A 14,695-nucleotide genomic window follows, 5' to 3' on the forward strand; every position below is an offset into this window, starting at 1 on the left:
TGGTGGCACATATCACCTCTGTTCTTTGTGGGTGGCAAATGGGTGAACCCTTGCTAGTAGATCTCTCTCTCTCACTTCATATTCATATCTTATCTCTCTATAATCAAGCTAAGAGGCTTGATCAAAATTAAGCCATTGAGTGGATTTTTGCCATGGTAGAAAAATCAACATACCGATCGTAGATCCCGAGCACCATCGAAATGAGGAACTGTTAGCAGACTGTGATAATTTTCAAGAATGTTACGTCTCTTGTACTGAAAGTTTGACTAAGCAATTGGAGTCCAAATGATACAAAATCTCTACCATTGGAAAGATACATACTACCTCCTTTATTAATATGCTGAAGTGCATTTTTTAAGTTTATACTTGGAAATAAATTTATATTTTCAAGTCCCTCTCCTCGCTTACGTTTTTTTATAAAAAAAAAAAAAACATTACTTCAATGGTAGCCATTTACGAGTTTTATCCACGTCCACCGCTACCCCTGAAGGACGGGACGTTTGGCGGTAATTTTAAAACCCTAAACCCCAAACGGGTGAAGAAATGCAGGCTCCTTCCACCCTCAACTCTCATTGCAAGCTCGAATTACCAGGAGTAGGGTTTCATCCAGGTACCACTGAGTCCATCTTTTCGATTCTCTGTAACTTCCTTATTGTCTGCTTCATTTTGCCCTGAATATTGGAATGAGTTATATCTTGTCAGTTCATTTGAAGCTGCAAGTTCAGCCATGGAAGATATACCGCAGTTCAAAGTTGCAGAGAATGAATGTAAATGGGAGAACTAGGGGAATTGGGGTTTTTAATGGGGGGAAGGTTTCGGCATGGGACGAGAAACCATATGATTTGTCGCAGAGTGGGAGGAAGGTTTTTCTCGATGAGTTGGACATTGTTACACTGGTAGATTCACCTAAAGAGCTTATTCCATTGGACCCAGATTCGTATAATCCTGCTGCTTATCTATGGTAAATTCATGGGAAAACTACGTCTCTCTCTATCTCTGTCTGTTTGTCCCTCTCTTTCTCAGTCATGGACTGCAGTCATATAGAACAAGCATACATGCTTGTTTCCTCACTTATTACTTTTGGTTTCAGTGGTAGGAATCGAACTTGAGGCTCAGCTTTGCAATTCTCAATTACTAACCAATCCAGTTCAGGCCCAAAACCTATCTCTCTCTCTCTCTCCATCTCAATTTCTGTGCCTTTTGTCTCCCTTTGTCTTTCATTGACCTTTTCATGGAGACTCTTCAATGGTTGCTTCGACATTCATGATTGGATATAATTATTTTTCACTTAGTTGAGCTTTCTTCATTTTCTCTATCTTGTAGCAATTCCATTGTATTTTATTTTGCTTTTATTCCAATACCAATACAAAGGCCCAAACGTTCTAACTCGAATGTTATTGTTTGATGTCAAGTGTTTTAGCCTTTCTGATATTGTGATTTTGAAAACATAGATCAGTCTTCCTTAAAGTGATCCTTCTAGTTTCTCAAGGAAAGTATTAGTCCTAAAAACTTGCGGGTTCTCCGAAATTCAAATGATCGTGAGGTTTACTCTGTTATTTTTTTCCTATTCAAAATCTATAATTGATTAGATTGCCGCGACTGTATGTTGACTCCGATCCTTAAAACTTTACCCCCGGTAAAGGTAAGAAAATTGGTATATGGACTGTAATATTTATACTCTCGGGGACAAAAATAACATGAATATCAACAGGCTCTTTATATACGATATAATCCAGTAAAATGGAATTGACTGTAGGGTTCTGTAATGATTTATAAAAGGAAATGCTTGCTAAAATTCAATTTAGCTGCCTGTTCTCCATTCCAATATGGCATTTAATTAAGACAAAATGAGGATTTTTATTGTTCAAGTAGTGGCCTATATGTTAATTCTCTTTAAAATGTTCTAGGCCCTCACTAATTCAATTATGAACTTGCATTCCATCTGTTCTAGGAAGAAGATTGCAGATATCCCAGAGGAAAGAAGGCACCGGTTGCTTCGCTTATTAAAATCAAGGTGATGCTTAGTTTTGTAAGATGGACGTTTATTAGATTGCTTGTTTTAGTTAAAAAGATAGATCTAAATGCCACTTTTTTTGTTTCGCCATTTTAAAAAATATTGCAGGCACTAACAAACTTATATTTTGATTCAGGCACATTTCTAGGCTCTGGGAAATGGCTGGCACACGTTATGGGGACTCTAAGCTAGTGAAAAAAAGTGCATCTGACTTGCTATCTTTTGAGAAAAATTCAGAAGTGCTTGAGTATTGGAGTTGCAAAACTACCGGAGGTATTGACAATGATTCAGTGTGAAGAAAAAGTTTACTATACAACTATTGATGTTTCATCATTTTAAATGAAGTTCACATAATGGTTATTCATGGTATCTAATATTTAGGTTAAGTATATTCCATACTTAAAATGGTGTTAACTTTTCTCAAAAACAAATGTTTTAATTTTTGAAAGTTATTTTCTCATTATTTAATGATTTTATTGTTTATTAATCTTTTGATAATTGATGCTGTTAATGGATTTATTGTTTTTGTGATGTTGTTGAACAGTACCTTTGCGATTTGCTTGGGCAAATGATTTCAAAAAGGTAATCCCTGGTCTTCTTTTTTTGTGATCTAGTCACTTGGATTATAATATTGTAAGCATGACTTGGATCACTATCATATGGTAGGCTGTATTTCGTGACAATGATGGGGATGTATGTGGACGCATTTTTCCTGGTAAGAACACCTGTTATTGGATTTGATATATGGGGTCTTTGATATTGAGGAAAATGCTTCTCTTCCTCACTAGGATCCCAACGGTTACATCTCAAGCAGAATTGCAGTTGACCTTGCTTGTACCTCTTATGATATGCCATTGATAGTGAAGTTGTAGTATGAAATATTTCGTACCAACAGGGGTGTCACCTAGACTACAAATTCCACTTGAATATTTTTTGCAAATGAAGAAATTGTCATTCTATGTAGGTCAAGTATTTACTTTACGAACTTACCAGAAGATGCTAATGTCCGATTACGAAAGTGTACTGGAAACTTTCAGGTGGATCCTTTCTGGCAAAAATTGCAGATTCATTCAGTCCATTGTACTTCACAGTAAAAAATATTAAAGAGGTGATGGCAACAGAGCAACCTTGTGATTTGGCTTATGAATTTGGGGATGGGCTGTTGAATCTATCCAAGTATCCAGAAGGCTTCCCTATGCCAGGTTTGGTGACTGTTGCTTTTAAAAAATTGGAGATCATGGAATTAGTTTGGATTCTGAGATAAAATGTTCCAGAAACTTCCTTAGTTTGATCTTTAAATCTGGTGAAGTTTGCCTCACATCATCACAAAATCATTTTATTCACTATTTCAATGATTGATTGCTGTTCAGCTTATTGATCCCATATATAAAACTATGTTATTACTATTCAGTATAGCATTAACCATCTGAGGAATACCTTTGATCTGGTTTACTTCTTGAATTGTTTCCATTGTCCATCAAGTGTTGAAATTCTAAGAATGATGTTTTGATTCAGAAACTGTTTGATTGTTGGATAAGAGAATTTGATCTAGTACTCTAGGCTATTATCTAATATGGATCCATTGATGGACCATGCAGTTTCCAACATAACAGTCGTTCTTTTTACACACTGTCGACGTTTTCTTTCATCAGCATGCCTGATTTTCCTTTATGCACATTGTGCAGCAAAACACCCATGGCCATTCAGTGATCATATGGTTATCTATGTGCGACATATGGGACCAGGAATCTTGGTTGGGCAAGCATGGCAGGAAGGGGAGAAACTTGAGCAGGTTCCTAAGAAGTTCTGTGGAGAAATATTGATGGTGAAATATTACAATGGACATGTGGGGGATTCACTGGAAGATTGAAGGCTCTACTTGGTTAGCACTTAAAACCATTTATAAGATCATTGTTTAAGTGTTGCATTAATTTAGGTTCTTTATATGAAGTTGGTGCTAATCCATCTTATCAGCAAAAAAGGTGAGGATTTTGTTCTGTTCGATCTAAGAGGCTGGGGATTATGTTGTTATTTGTAAGTTCTAAAATCTGTCTCTAATTCCTCAGATGTTATTAGCACAAAATCAATATTATTAAAAGTCAACCTGGTTAATTTCTCAAAAAAAAAAAAAGTTAACCTGGTTAAATCATAATAATTAATGAGGTTCTACTGGTTATCCTAGAGAAGCTTTAGGCACCCATTGTTTTGTTTGCAGCTGAAATTTGATTGAATCATATTATTGATTACGGAATTCTATACCAGACCGTACTTAGCATTCCTGGTCTATACTTCAAAGCCCCTTGTATAACCAAGGGTTTGATTATCAGAATACCCCTGAAAGCTCTAAAACTTATGGTAAAACTTTGTAAAACCTCACTGAACTAGACCATTCCATACAAAATTGATCAAGCTTTTCAATGGTTGAAGTCCCATCTTGGTTCGATATGGTTTGGGTGGTCGATATATAATTTGTTTTCGTAAGAAATGTCGAATAATATGTTACAGACTTACAGTGTGAATCTTAAGGTTTTCATATACCTTGATTAGTGGTAATGCAATTTATGTCGCATAACTGGGTGTGATGATTAACTAAGTCATGGACGTGGCATTTGACACAAAATGTCCTAGTGGAATTGCTTGGCCATATGCTATAAAGGCACATAATAAGACCCTTATCAATATCAATCCCATAGCCTACTAAGACGAAGGGGGGGTTCGCTAATATCCAATCATCATATACAATGTGCTCATCTTCTTCGACAGCAGATGTGCAGAATGTTTGTGTTGGATGTGTTTGAGGTGATAATACTGAATTACAGGTTAAGTTTGCAGGAGCGAGTGATCGATGTTATGCTCATGCCTTGTGTGGTTAGTAGCTTATATGACATATGCTTTACAAATCTCATGTATTAAATAGCGCATACCCGCGATGGCCTACGTTTGCCATTAATTGCTAATATTTTCGAACTATTCCCTACTGGAATTGGGATTATTGCATCTATGACATGCATCAAAGCGGATTTCCTCTTCCAAAAGAATTTTCATTATTTAAGATTAGTTTTTGACTAATATAAAGTTCCTAAGAAAAATTTAAAATCATCATCATCAGCATCATCTAAGTCTTATTCCAATTATTTGTGGTCCTCAGGAAAATTTAAATTTTTCTTACAATTTAGTCTCTATTCCTACAAAAATAGGTAATACAACTTCCTTTTTCGAATTACTTAAAATAAATTTATATGATTTTTATGTTTTTAAGATTGGTTTCGATCCCCACCACTAACACCACCCCGCTAATACCTTCAAAAAGGTAACTCCTAATCTACTTGAAAAAACGGGTAGGGGCCTATCTTCCCCACTGAATTACCCAAAATAAATAAATTTTAAATACTAGAATTTTTGTTCCATAAAGCTTTATAGTAAAATATTTTATCTTTCCTTCCAAAATTAGTAAAGTTGTATTTCCAATAAAAATTCCCCTTTTATTTATATTTAATGAACTATCTTTGATTATTTTTTCTTTGTAAATATAAATGTCGAGTTTTTTTAAATTTCATGTGTGTTTTCATGATTCCTAAAATTATTTATTAAATTTTTATCTTTTAAATTGTAAACATCTGAAATTCAATTTTTGATTTAGAGATTTTTTGTGCTATCTAAAAATATGTGGCATTTTAATTTCTATTACATTTTTTAAAATATGTGAAGATGAATATGTTGGTTTGACTGCAAAAAAGAAATTCTGATTTATTTCTTTATTTATTGTTTAATAATTATAATTAGCATGAACAGTAATTTTAGAAGGCTGCATGTGGTGCATTAGTAGTAATCTTATAGTTTATTTCAAGACTTGGGTTTCCTGTGCACGTGTTAATGCTTTAAAATTTCATTGATGACTCATTTCTTGTATTTTTAAGTAATATCGAGATATTGAAAATAGTTATTTCTTTTTTTATAAATATTTCCATGATTTAGAAGTAGTTTATGACATTTTCAAAATTCTCATAACAAATATTGGAATGCTTCATAAAAATTATTTAGGATTTTCTACAAAGCAGGTAGTAGGAAACCATCGTTTCTTCCCCTTTTTTTCATTTAGTTAAATATATTTTTATTTACTATTATTTCTACGCTTTTAATATTGTTTACAATTAATTTTCAAAGCCTTTCAATGTTTTACTATTCTTCTATCTCTCATTGCATTCATTGCAAAGTTTGAAACGTGTTTGATTAATACTTTTGTCATTATTCCATCTCACTACATTTTTATGTGCAACACAGGTAAATCCACTAGTATAAACTGAATGATAATATTTCTAGAATGCTGACCTTAACATGAAAGTGCATAGAAAGGCATGTGGTTTATGATTATTTTGTTTTATGCTTAGGTTTGTCATGTGGTGACCAAAGATATGGTGTTTTTTGGTCTTACTGAGGATATGACCCTTGATAGAGAAGAATGAAAGAACAAGATTCATGTAGCCGACCCCAAATAATTGGGATAAGGCTTGGATGATGATGATAATGATGATGATGACAATTTAGGTTACTAATAGTCATTCTCGAACTGATCAATCTTGATACACAGTTGTAATATTTCAATATTGGATGGAGCAATGGGCTCATAAGGGGATTAACTAATAGTCTAGGATGTGATGGTCTTTGGGTTTGAAATCATGGGGTCTGACCTACGTGCATAAAGACGTCATATTCTAATTGAAATTACCGAATAGTCGAATTGTCATCTTAATCTTAAATTGACATTGGAATCACGTTTCCTCTTATTGATAATTGCTCCCTGTTGGTATGTCTTTATTTTTGTAGTTGACAGTTAATTAAATAAAACTAATAATATATTTTGAGATAATTATCTATTCAATTTGTTTTTACCCTAGTGGAAGTGCTTGGTATATTTCAGATTCAATTCAAATGGTTAGAGTACCTTAGAGGGCATTAGCAGTAAATTCTTTCTGGCTTTGAGCCCTTTAGCAGTAAATTCTTTCTGGCTTTGAGCCCTTTTTCATATCTTGTTTCATGGGGTAGAAGTAGGACTAGGAGCTGCTTTGAACACAATACATTAGTAAGTTTGGCACAATACATGATTAAATAGATACATTTCAAGGATCAAAGGCTTATGAGTGGGACTTCAGGGGATGTGAATGATTTTTCTTGAACCCAGGTGACAGGCCCCATGCCTAAGTGTAAGATATTGTTATTTTAAACCATGTATGTCATTCCAACTCGTAATAGATTGTCATGGGGGGCTACAGCCCTCGCTCGGCAATTCCTCCTCATGAATGAATAGAAGTAGTTTATGACCAATTTCTTGAGAAACCAGGATCGCTTTCTGGCCCTCACTTCTGCATGAGCAACAAAATGTGTAACCCCTGAATCTTTGGCCTCATGCAAAGCTGCAAGCTCGTATTCAAGACCAACATCTTCATCGACATTCATAGCAGTAGTTGGCAGTCCCGTTCGGATAAAGTTTGGCCTTCCTTTTGAAATGGAACTATTAATGTTTTCTTCATGCCTTTTATCTGCCATTAGTGGTTCCTGAAGGTGTGAAAAATTTGTAGACTTGGAAACGCTGTACCCAATGCCTAAATGCCTTTGATCTGACATCAATGGTGTGTAGAGCTCTGAAGAATCCTTGGGGACAACTGGGTTATTTGCAAAATCCAACTCTAATTTGTTATTTTCCAAGGCAAGTTCCTCAGCCTCTTTTCGCAAAAAATTCTCAAGGCTCTCTATGAGGAATTGCTCGAATAAACTGTCTTCATCTCTTCGATGGTCCTTGTAACCATATCTTGCGATACAACGAAACATGTGATAGTCTTTTGGACATATCCTTCTGAAAAGAAATCGCTCCTCTTCTGGAACAACGGGAACAGGTACATATTTTACACAGACAAAGACTACAGTAGAGTGAATTGCTGGAAGATTCACTAGAAACTGCCCTAAAATTGATGGGATTCCTTGGACAAGCTCGTTGTAGATCAAACTGATGCCTGGTACTCTTACTGTACCAAGGTTAGCTCCAAGTTCTATCATGAAGTCCATTGATATCTTTTCTCTTACTTCACTTTGGTACTTCAATACACTGCCATAGTTCCAGGTGAACATCACACATAGGAAACATGATGAGAAAGCGAGGGGTAGCCAACCACCTTCTTGAATTTTTGTCAAGACTGATGATAAGTAGATGAGCTCCACAGTTCCAAAGATTGCAGGAAAACTCAGGGCCCACAATATGTTTTTCTGCCATATTAGAAGCAGCACCAGGGTGACCAGGGTGGTACTCACCATCATCACTCCTACCTCTGCGATACCTGCAACATTCTTCAAGTGTGAGAAATAGTAATGACTGTGATAGCCTGGAATCAGCCAATGTTTAAATGAGTGTGCTAGGATTGTTTGGCTTATTTGTTGATAGTTAAGTTTTTTGATTGATTGTCGACACATATTTTCTTGTTATGCCAGTGGGGAAATCCAATCCATTATTACTACTTAAACTTGTCACATGAAATGTGATCCAGAGCATCAAGGAAAGGAATAAATTAGATAATATTGAATCCATTCGTATTATCATAAATTTATACATCCGCAGATTTTAATCTGCAGGACTTAAAATCTGTTGCTTCAACCTAATCGCAGAAGAAAATCTATAATGAATCAGTTAGTGAGTCCAGGCCAGGGGCGGGGCTTTAAAACCTTTTCTTAATCATTATTCTAGTTTCATGATAATTAATAATGCATTTCATTGCTCTCTCTTTGATGGCATAAGTAGCATTGGGCCTGAGATCAATCTGGGACTCTGTGGAGGTGGGGTTGCTAGTTGGTTTCCTGGTTTTACTTGGGACCTTAGACATGAGGAGTTGTTGAGTTGTTTTCTAGGCAAGCTAGGAGGGATATTTATTCTGAAAGTCAGAAAGAATTGGATGTTTTGGAGATGGGAGAGGTGTAGTGTTTTTCTTAGCCATGTCACTGCATCGTGTTCTGCAGGTTGTTAGAGCCATTTCCTATCCTGGCTGTTAGTTTTGTTGTCTCTCTTAAATCATTTCCTTCTATTGGATGGTGTCAGAATAATATTTTAAATGAAGATACCTTTGGCACTAGAGTTTCCATCTTCCTAAAGTTTACCATCGGTTAGTAGATGGCACCTACTCCTCTGTTGTTAAGTTTCACAATCAACTTGGAGTCTATATTTGAACCTGCTAGGTTGTTTCTTTTGTTTGTTTCTTTCTCTTGTTTGCACTGTCTCGTTGGTTGCTCCATGCACTTGATATAAACTCCCTTCTTAACCGTTGTCTTTACAAAAATGTTTTGCAGTTTTACATGTCTCTCTTGGTTTGTGCCCACTTACATGCATGTATCCACTGTTTGCTGTCTGTTTACTTCAAACATGTTGCACCTTTCCATCTGGGTTTCTCTGCTCCGAGTTCCAAACAGACAAGCATGGTTGACAGGCACATAATGTTCTTTTGCTATGTGTCCATTGTATTATTGACATAAGACGATATTTGTTCTTCTAGTATTAAAATTGCGAACTATGTAAAGGAAATGGTTGTTTATCAAGTGTTCTTCTAGTATTAAAATTGCGAACTATGTAAAGGAAATGGTTGTTTATCAAGTGAAAGAAGTATTAAGCAACTGACTGATAAAAGAAAGAGCTACAAAGCCCGTAGATAGTGAGGCTGATGTGGTCCAGTTGTTTGCTATTATGTTGGGCTGATAAATAATCTAATAGTTGAGAAACATTGGAGAACAATGACCTATATTAGTACCATTTTTTTCTGACATGTTAACAGGGTAGGGATGGGGCGTATATCAATACTCACCATAGGCATTTGCTATAGCATTTGTGTTTCTGAAGGTGGCAACCACAGTTATACACATTATCATCAGGAACCAGTTTACGACTGGAATATAAATCTGTCCCATGAATCTTGTTGATGTGTGCACTACCTTCAGCCTTGGGAAACAACTCAGAGCCATTGACTGTTTGATGCATGAAAATGTTGCTGATATCATGGCTTGGCTTGCTATCATGGCTGCAAGTGTAGCTATTCCAAATACTGGCCAGAAGAAACCATCTGTTCATAAACTTTTTCAGTTAAGAAAATTTTCTTCATGAAAAACTTGTTATTAAATGTTTTAGTAATAAATACTTGAAAGTTGAGACATAATGGCTTATTACTTTCAAGGAAAAACATATCCTACATTCCTAGTATAATATTAGTGGTCCATTACAAAATTTTACATTAGATATTAGTTGAGGCATGCCTGGTACTGAAGCATAGAATATCCTCTCCGCCGATGCTGGATATTTGATCAAGTACGCTGCTTGGCCCATGTAAGCCAAAAGCAGGCAGGGGAACACCACAAAAGTGAATGCAATCTGTTCATGCATCAACTAAATCAATATCGAATTATCCAAAACAATGGTGGAGGGCAAATCTTAATCTCTATGAAACCATAGTAATGAATGTCACTACTGAACTAATTTATTTGCTGAACTTGCCTGGATAGAGTGCACTGAGAAGTGACCTAAATCAGCAAACATTGCTTCTGCCCCTGTAGTTTGTATCAGAAGATGCCAACCAAATCCTTTTAGGCAGCCTTGAATAACTCTTTGCAATGTTTTACTTTTTATTTGGTCTCAATGAACAGCATACATTAGGTTTTTATATCAGAAGATGCCAACCAAATGCTTTTAGGCAGCCTTGAATGACTCTTTGTGATCTATTACTTTTTATTTGGTCTCAATGAACAGCATACATTAGGTTACATATCGGGTGGATTATTAGGATTATACAGTGATTAAAAACTTGCCAAGCCCGAGTCAGCTTGGCTCGGGACCCTGGCTGTCATTAGCATCATCATCAAAGCCTTATCCTAATTATTTGGAGTCGGCTACACGATTCTTGTTCCACCATTCTACTTGGAACCTTGGCAGTCCAGAGTCAAAAACCTAGGGGCATGCCCCAAGTGTTACCATATTTTGGCCTCCTTTTGTTATTTTTTTTTTATGGCTCGGCCGATTTTTTATCAGATTCAGCTGACTCGACCATATGACTTGGGAAGGGACCCTAGCAAGTCACGTCTCGAATCCTGGTTCTTAAATACTGGGTTTACATATAGAGTGTATTATTAGATGCTAAAGAAATAATAGATAGAACTATAACTAGTTTGAATACATATCTAAAAAAAAGATTATCCATTATTCTTAGTAACTATTGAACAAGATAACATTTGTTGTAGAGTGAAGACACATCCTCATGCATATCAACATTACCTGTTATGCATAGGACACATCCCCCAAGGGCTGACCATGCTTTTGCACCATTCCTTTTGAAAAACAGATAGATGTAAGCTGGATTAAAAGCCCTTAGGATGGTGATATCATGCTTTAGAATGTTGTAGAGCCCCATCAACCCTAGACAGAAGAACCACAATGCCAATACAGGGGCGAATGTCAAGCCCACTTTGCTTGTACCGAACCTTTGTATGCTAAATAAACCCACCAGAATTATGACGGAGGTTTTTACCACTGAATCTGCAATATGATGTAACAATTGCCTTATGCTTCATTTAGAACCAGAAACTAAATGGGCTAGAACCAGAAACTAAATGGGCCTCACTCCCAAGGCTCTTATCTGTCAATATATCTATCTATCTATTTATACCTTTGACACCAAGATGCAAATACAGGTAACTGAATCTTTTTACCTTCGTCGAAACCTGGAATTTCACCTTGTAGACCACTCACAGCTGACATAACTGCATTAGTGAGAGAAGCATAGTTAGTAGCTTATCATATATGAAGATTTCTGTTAAATTCAATCCCAGATACTTGTAGAGGACACTAATTATATGGAAATATTACATAACAATGTATTACGACAAAACAGGTGCAAAGGACTAGGTAAGACCTGACATAGCAGGAGTTAGTATGCCATCCCCTATGATCATCGAAGTTCCCATCAACACTAACAACAATAGAAGGGTCTTAGATAGGGGGCTCTTCTCAAGGTTTTCTTTAATGTGCAATGCTCTTTCTAATTCTGGTGATGGTAACTCTAGTCTGAAGCTTGAGATGAGCTTATCTGCTGGTTGCTGGTTAGGCAGTAAGTTAATTTTAGCATATCTGCATATTAGAGAATACAGGGCAAAAGTTCCTCCTGCGAGAAAATTGAGTCAACTTGAGTCCTTCAATATATAGTCTTCACCATAGTAGGAACTTTTAGCAAAAGGAAAGGCAGGTAGACAGCCTGTGTATGATGTATGATAAGCAACAGCGGTACCCACTGCCTTTCTGAACGAGGCAAATTAAACATAGCTTATTATAATGGAAATACTGGGCATGGTTAATCTCCACTTCTCATTGTTAGAGATTTTTTTTGAAAAGTCTTCTCATTGGTGAGATTCTTGATCATTGATGGTAGATGGCTGTGTACCATATACAGGCTGTTTATAGTATATACATCTGTTTTTCATTTCTTTCAAAGAAGGAACATGTGAAAACTGTAGATATTCAAGTGATTAGTCCATTGAATTATTGGATATCCCTCCATTTCATTATTGGATATCCCTCCATTTCATTAGTCCATTGAATTATTGAGTTTCCCATAATTGAAATCGTGAGTTTGTCTTTCAGGGCTATACCTTCACCATTATCATTTGCTTTGAGCACAATGAAAACGTACTTTGCAAATGGAAAGAGTGCTATTGTATACATGACTAGTGAGAGTCCCCCTAACACGTCGTCCTCTGCATTGATTGGGGCCTTTGTGAAGACATCACTGAAAACATAGAGAGGGCTCGTGCCTAGGTCACCGTACACCACACCGAGGGTTTGAAATGCCAAGGCCAGGGTGTGCCATGAGGACAGCTCCTGAGATACGGGAAACAGAATTTACATACATCTTTTAGTGACACCAATATCTTAATGGTAAAGATAGTACTTGAAATCTCTCTCTCTCTCTCTCGCTGAAGTTGATGTAAACACCTGTTTGCCATAGAGTTTTTAGTGATGAACCTCTCTCTATCAAATGTTGATATACAGACCTGTTTTGCGGTGTGTTTAATGATGGATGCTCTCTCTCTCTCTCTCTCTGGCTGAATTACAAGCCAATAGGTCACCATGATGGCTTGTTACCTTGAACAAATCCATTTAAATTAGGCAATACATTATTAAATTTCGCATTTAAATTTCATTTTAGCAAGATCTGTCGTGACATTCTGCAACAATTCTCTCTATATTTCTGTTAAAACTAAAAATGTGCAATAAACAGTTGTTTATAATTCGATATAATTCCTCTTCTTTTCTCATTCTACTGTATGACCTGTGAAAGTATATTCAAGTGAAATCAAGAATATAGAAACTTGAAAAGGATTATGAGAAAGCTAAAATATGTTACCTCATTGTGATGGGGATTAGTGCCAAGAAAATTCATGGACTCAGCATCTATCGAATCAACTCTACTGGCTCTTTTGCTAATTCTTCTAAAAGACCTCTTGTGCTTGGTAGAGGCAGAAGGCTGAACTTCGATAAGGTTTTTGGATTCGATTTTGCGCACTTCGACCCATTGAGATCCAGGAGAGATGAGGGCTTCAGTTTCCATTCTGAGAGAAAGAGATTAGATATTCATCATTAGAAACCTAATGGCAAAACAGTTTTGTGCATGGAAGAGAGAGTAGTTCCAAACGAGGGAACTGATTTTAGAATGAAGGGCTTAGATTTGGGAGATTTTAGTGCATGCAAATTTGCCAACATAAGCGGATCTCTCTCATAAGAGGCTTCTTACGTATGCAACTATGGCTGTGCAACCATCCACGCATGCTGTTTTCCCAAGTAATATTTCTGAAGAAAGCTTTTGTGATTTTTTTGCGTGCAAGTAGCAGCATTTGTGGCTAACTTGTGTATTAGACCAAGCATAAGTATGACAAAATGCATACACTGCTCAAATTGCCCCCGTTTACCTCATTGCTAATAATGTATTATGGGTGATTACCTTTTTAGCATACTTTTTGAGCATGTATGCTATGTTCTTGCGGAAGTAAACTGTGTAATTACTCTCTCGGGCAGCCGACTTGTTTGGGAAGATTTTTCTGATTTGAAATTTTGTGGACCATCTAAAATTCACAAGATGATTATATTTAAAAGCAAAAGGATGGATTTTGAGTGTTCTGACACTTACATCTCTCCCTTCAAAAATTGGATGTTCTCTATTCAATTTTGAGACTTTCCCTTCAAAATTTGGATGTTCTCTATTCAATTTTGAGACTTTTTTTTTTTTCCCAAGCCCATAGAGAGTACAATTTGGAAAATTTTCATTGAGGTTAGCTTATCGTTTGAAATGGTTCCATCCCCGAATTTTGCGGTCCTAAAAATATCTATGCATTGGAAGGGACAGTGTGCTCCTGCGAGAGCATTCATGCTTTTGGCTACTCTTTTTTTTTTGGCATATTGAATGCAAGGGATTGTATACTATGAGATCATTTATTTTTGGTAAAATTAGGTCACAATCATTTTTAGCTATTGAATGGATTAAAGTGGCAAAACATTCAATAAATTTTGTTTTAAACATTGTGTATGGTCAATGATATAACCTTGGCCACCAAATTTCATGTCTAATAGCCAATAATAGCTGTGGTCTTTTTGTACTTGTTTTTTTTGGT

The 14,695-nt window shown here is 36.1% G+C and overlaps 2 protein-coding genes across 8 annotated transcripts; one reads left to right on the plus strand and one right to left on the minus strand.

Moving 5' to 3' along the window:
- The first annotated feature begins 322 nt into the window (after positions 1-322).
- LOC18435394 (WD repeat protein) lies at positions 323-13,101 on the plus strand. Of its 4 annotated transcripts, none has more exons than XM_006845439.4 (9): positions 323-610; positions 703-961; positions 1,952-2,014; positions 2,151-2,287; positions 2,559-2,596; positions 2,681-2,729; positions 3,052-3,216; positions 3,700-3,896; positions 12,672-13,101. In XM_006845439.4, exons 1-8 carry the CDS (start codon positions 544-546, stop codon positions 3,882-3,884), a joined length of 963 nt encoding a protein of 320 aa, XP_006845502.1. In that variant the 5' UTR covers positions 323-543; the 3' UTR covers positions 3,885-3,896; positions 12,672-13,101. The 4 variants fall into 4 exon arrangements, with proteins under 4 accessions (XP_006845502.1, XP_088710030.1, XP_088710028.1 ...); XM_088853902.1 differs by having other exon boundaries at positions 442-610; positions 3,034-3,216; XM_088853904.1 differs by lacking the exon at positions 3,700-3,896 and having other exon boundaries at positions 363-610.
- On the minus strand, positions 7,074-13,986 carry LOC18435396 (putative potassium transporter 12). 4 transcript variants are annotated; one of them, XM_020668000.2, is made up of 10 exons: positions 13,822-13,986; positions 13,435-13,639; positions 12,680-12,908; positions 11,947-12,195; positions 11,744-11,794; positions 11,310-11,570; positions 10,536-10,588; positions 10,298-10,412; positions 9,853-10,107; positions 7,074-8,343 (listed from the first exon to the last, which is right to left on the minus strand). In XM_020668000.2, the coding sequence occupies exons 2-10, from the start codon at positions 13,636-13,638 to the stop codon at positions 7,232-7,234; spliced, it is 2,529 nt and encodes an 842-aa protein (XP_020523659.1). In that variant the 5' UTR covers position 13,639; positions 13,822-13,986; the 3' UTR covers positions 7,074-7,231. The 4 variants fall into 4 exon arrangements, with proteins under 4 accessions (XP_020523659.1, XP_020523660.1, XP_088710026.1 ...); XM_020668001.2 differs by lacking the exon at positions 11,947-12,195 and having other exon boundaries at positions 13,822-13,930; XM_088853900.1 differs by lacking the exon at positions 13,822-13,986 and having other exon boundaries at positions 13,435-13,646.
- Positions 13,987-14,695: the final 709 nt, after the last annotated feature.

This window comes from Amborella trichopoda, chromosome 12 (genome assembly GCF_054954075.1).
Source record: "Amborella trichopoda isolate Santa Cruz 75 chromosome 12, AtrichopodaSantaCruz75HAP2 v2.0, whole genome shotgun sequence".
Lineage (NCBI taxonomy): Eukaryota > Viridiplantae > Streptophyta > Magnoliopsida > Amborellales > Amborellaceae > Amborella > Amborella trichopoda.

Coding starts and splice junctions, on each gene's coding strand:
- LOC18435394 (XM_088853902.1), top strand. CDS start 544: ATGCAGGCTCCTTCCACCCTCAACTCTCATTGCAAGCTCGAATTACCA. Junction 2,288..2,558: donor GAGTTGCAAAACTACCGGAG/GTATTGACAATG, acceptor GTTGTTGAACAG/TACCTTTGCGATTTGCTTGG. Junction 2,730..3,033: donor ATGTGGACGCATTTTTCCTG/GTAAGAACACCT, acceptor CGATTACGAAAG/TGTACTGGAAACTTTCAGGT.
- LOC18435396 (XM_020668000.2), bottom strand. CDS start 13,638: ATGGAAACTGAAGCCCTCATCTCTCCTGGATCTCAATGGGTCGAAGTG. Junction 12,909..13,434: donor CTAATCCCCATCACAATGAG/GTAACATATTTT, acceptor CCCGTATCTCAG/GAGCTGTCCTCATGGCACAC. Junction 11,571..11,743: donor AATTCCAGGTTTCGACGAAG/GTAAAAAGATTC, acceptor ATCATATTGCAG/ATTCAGTGGTAAAAACCTCC.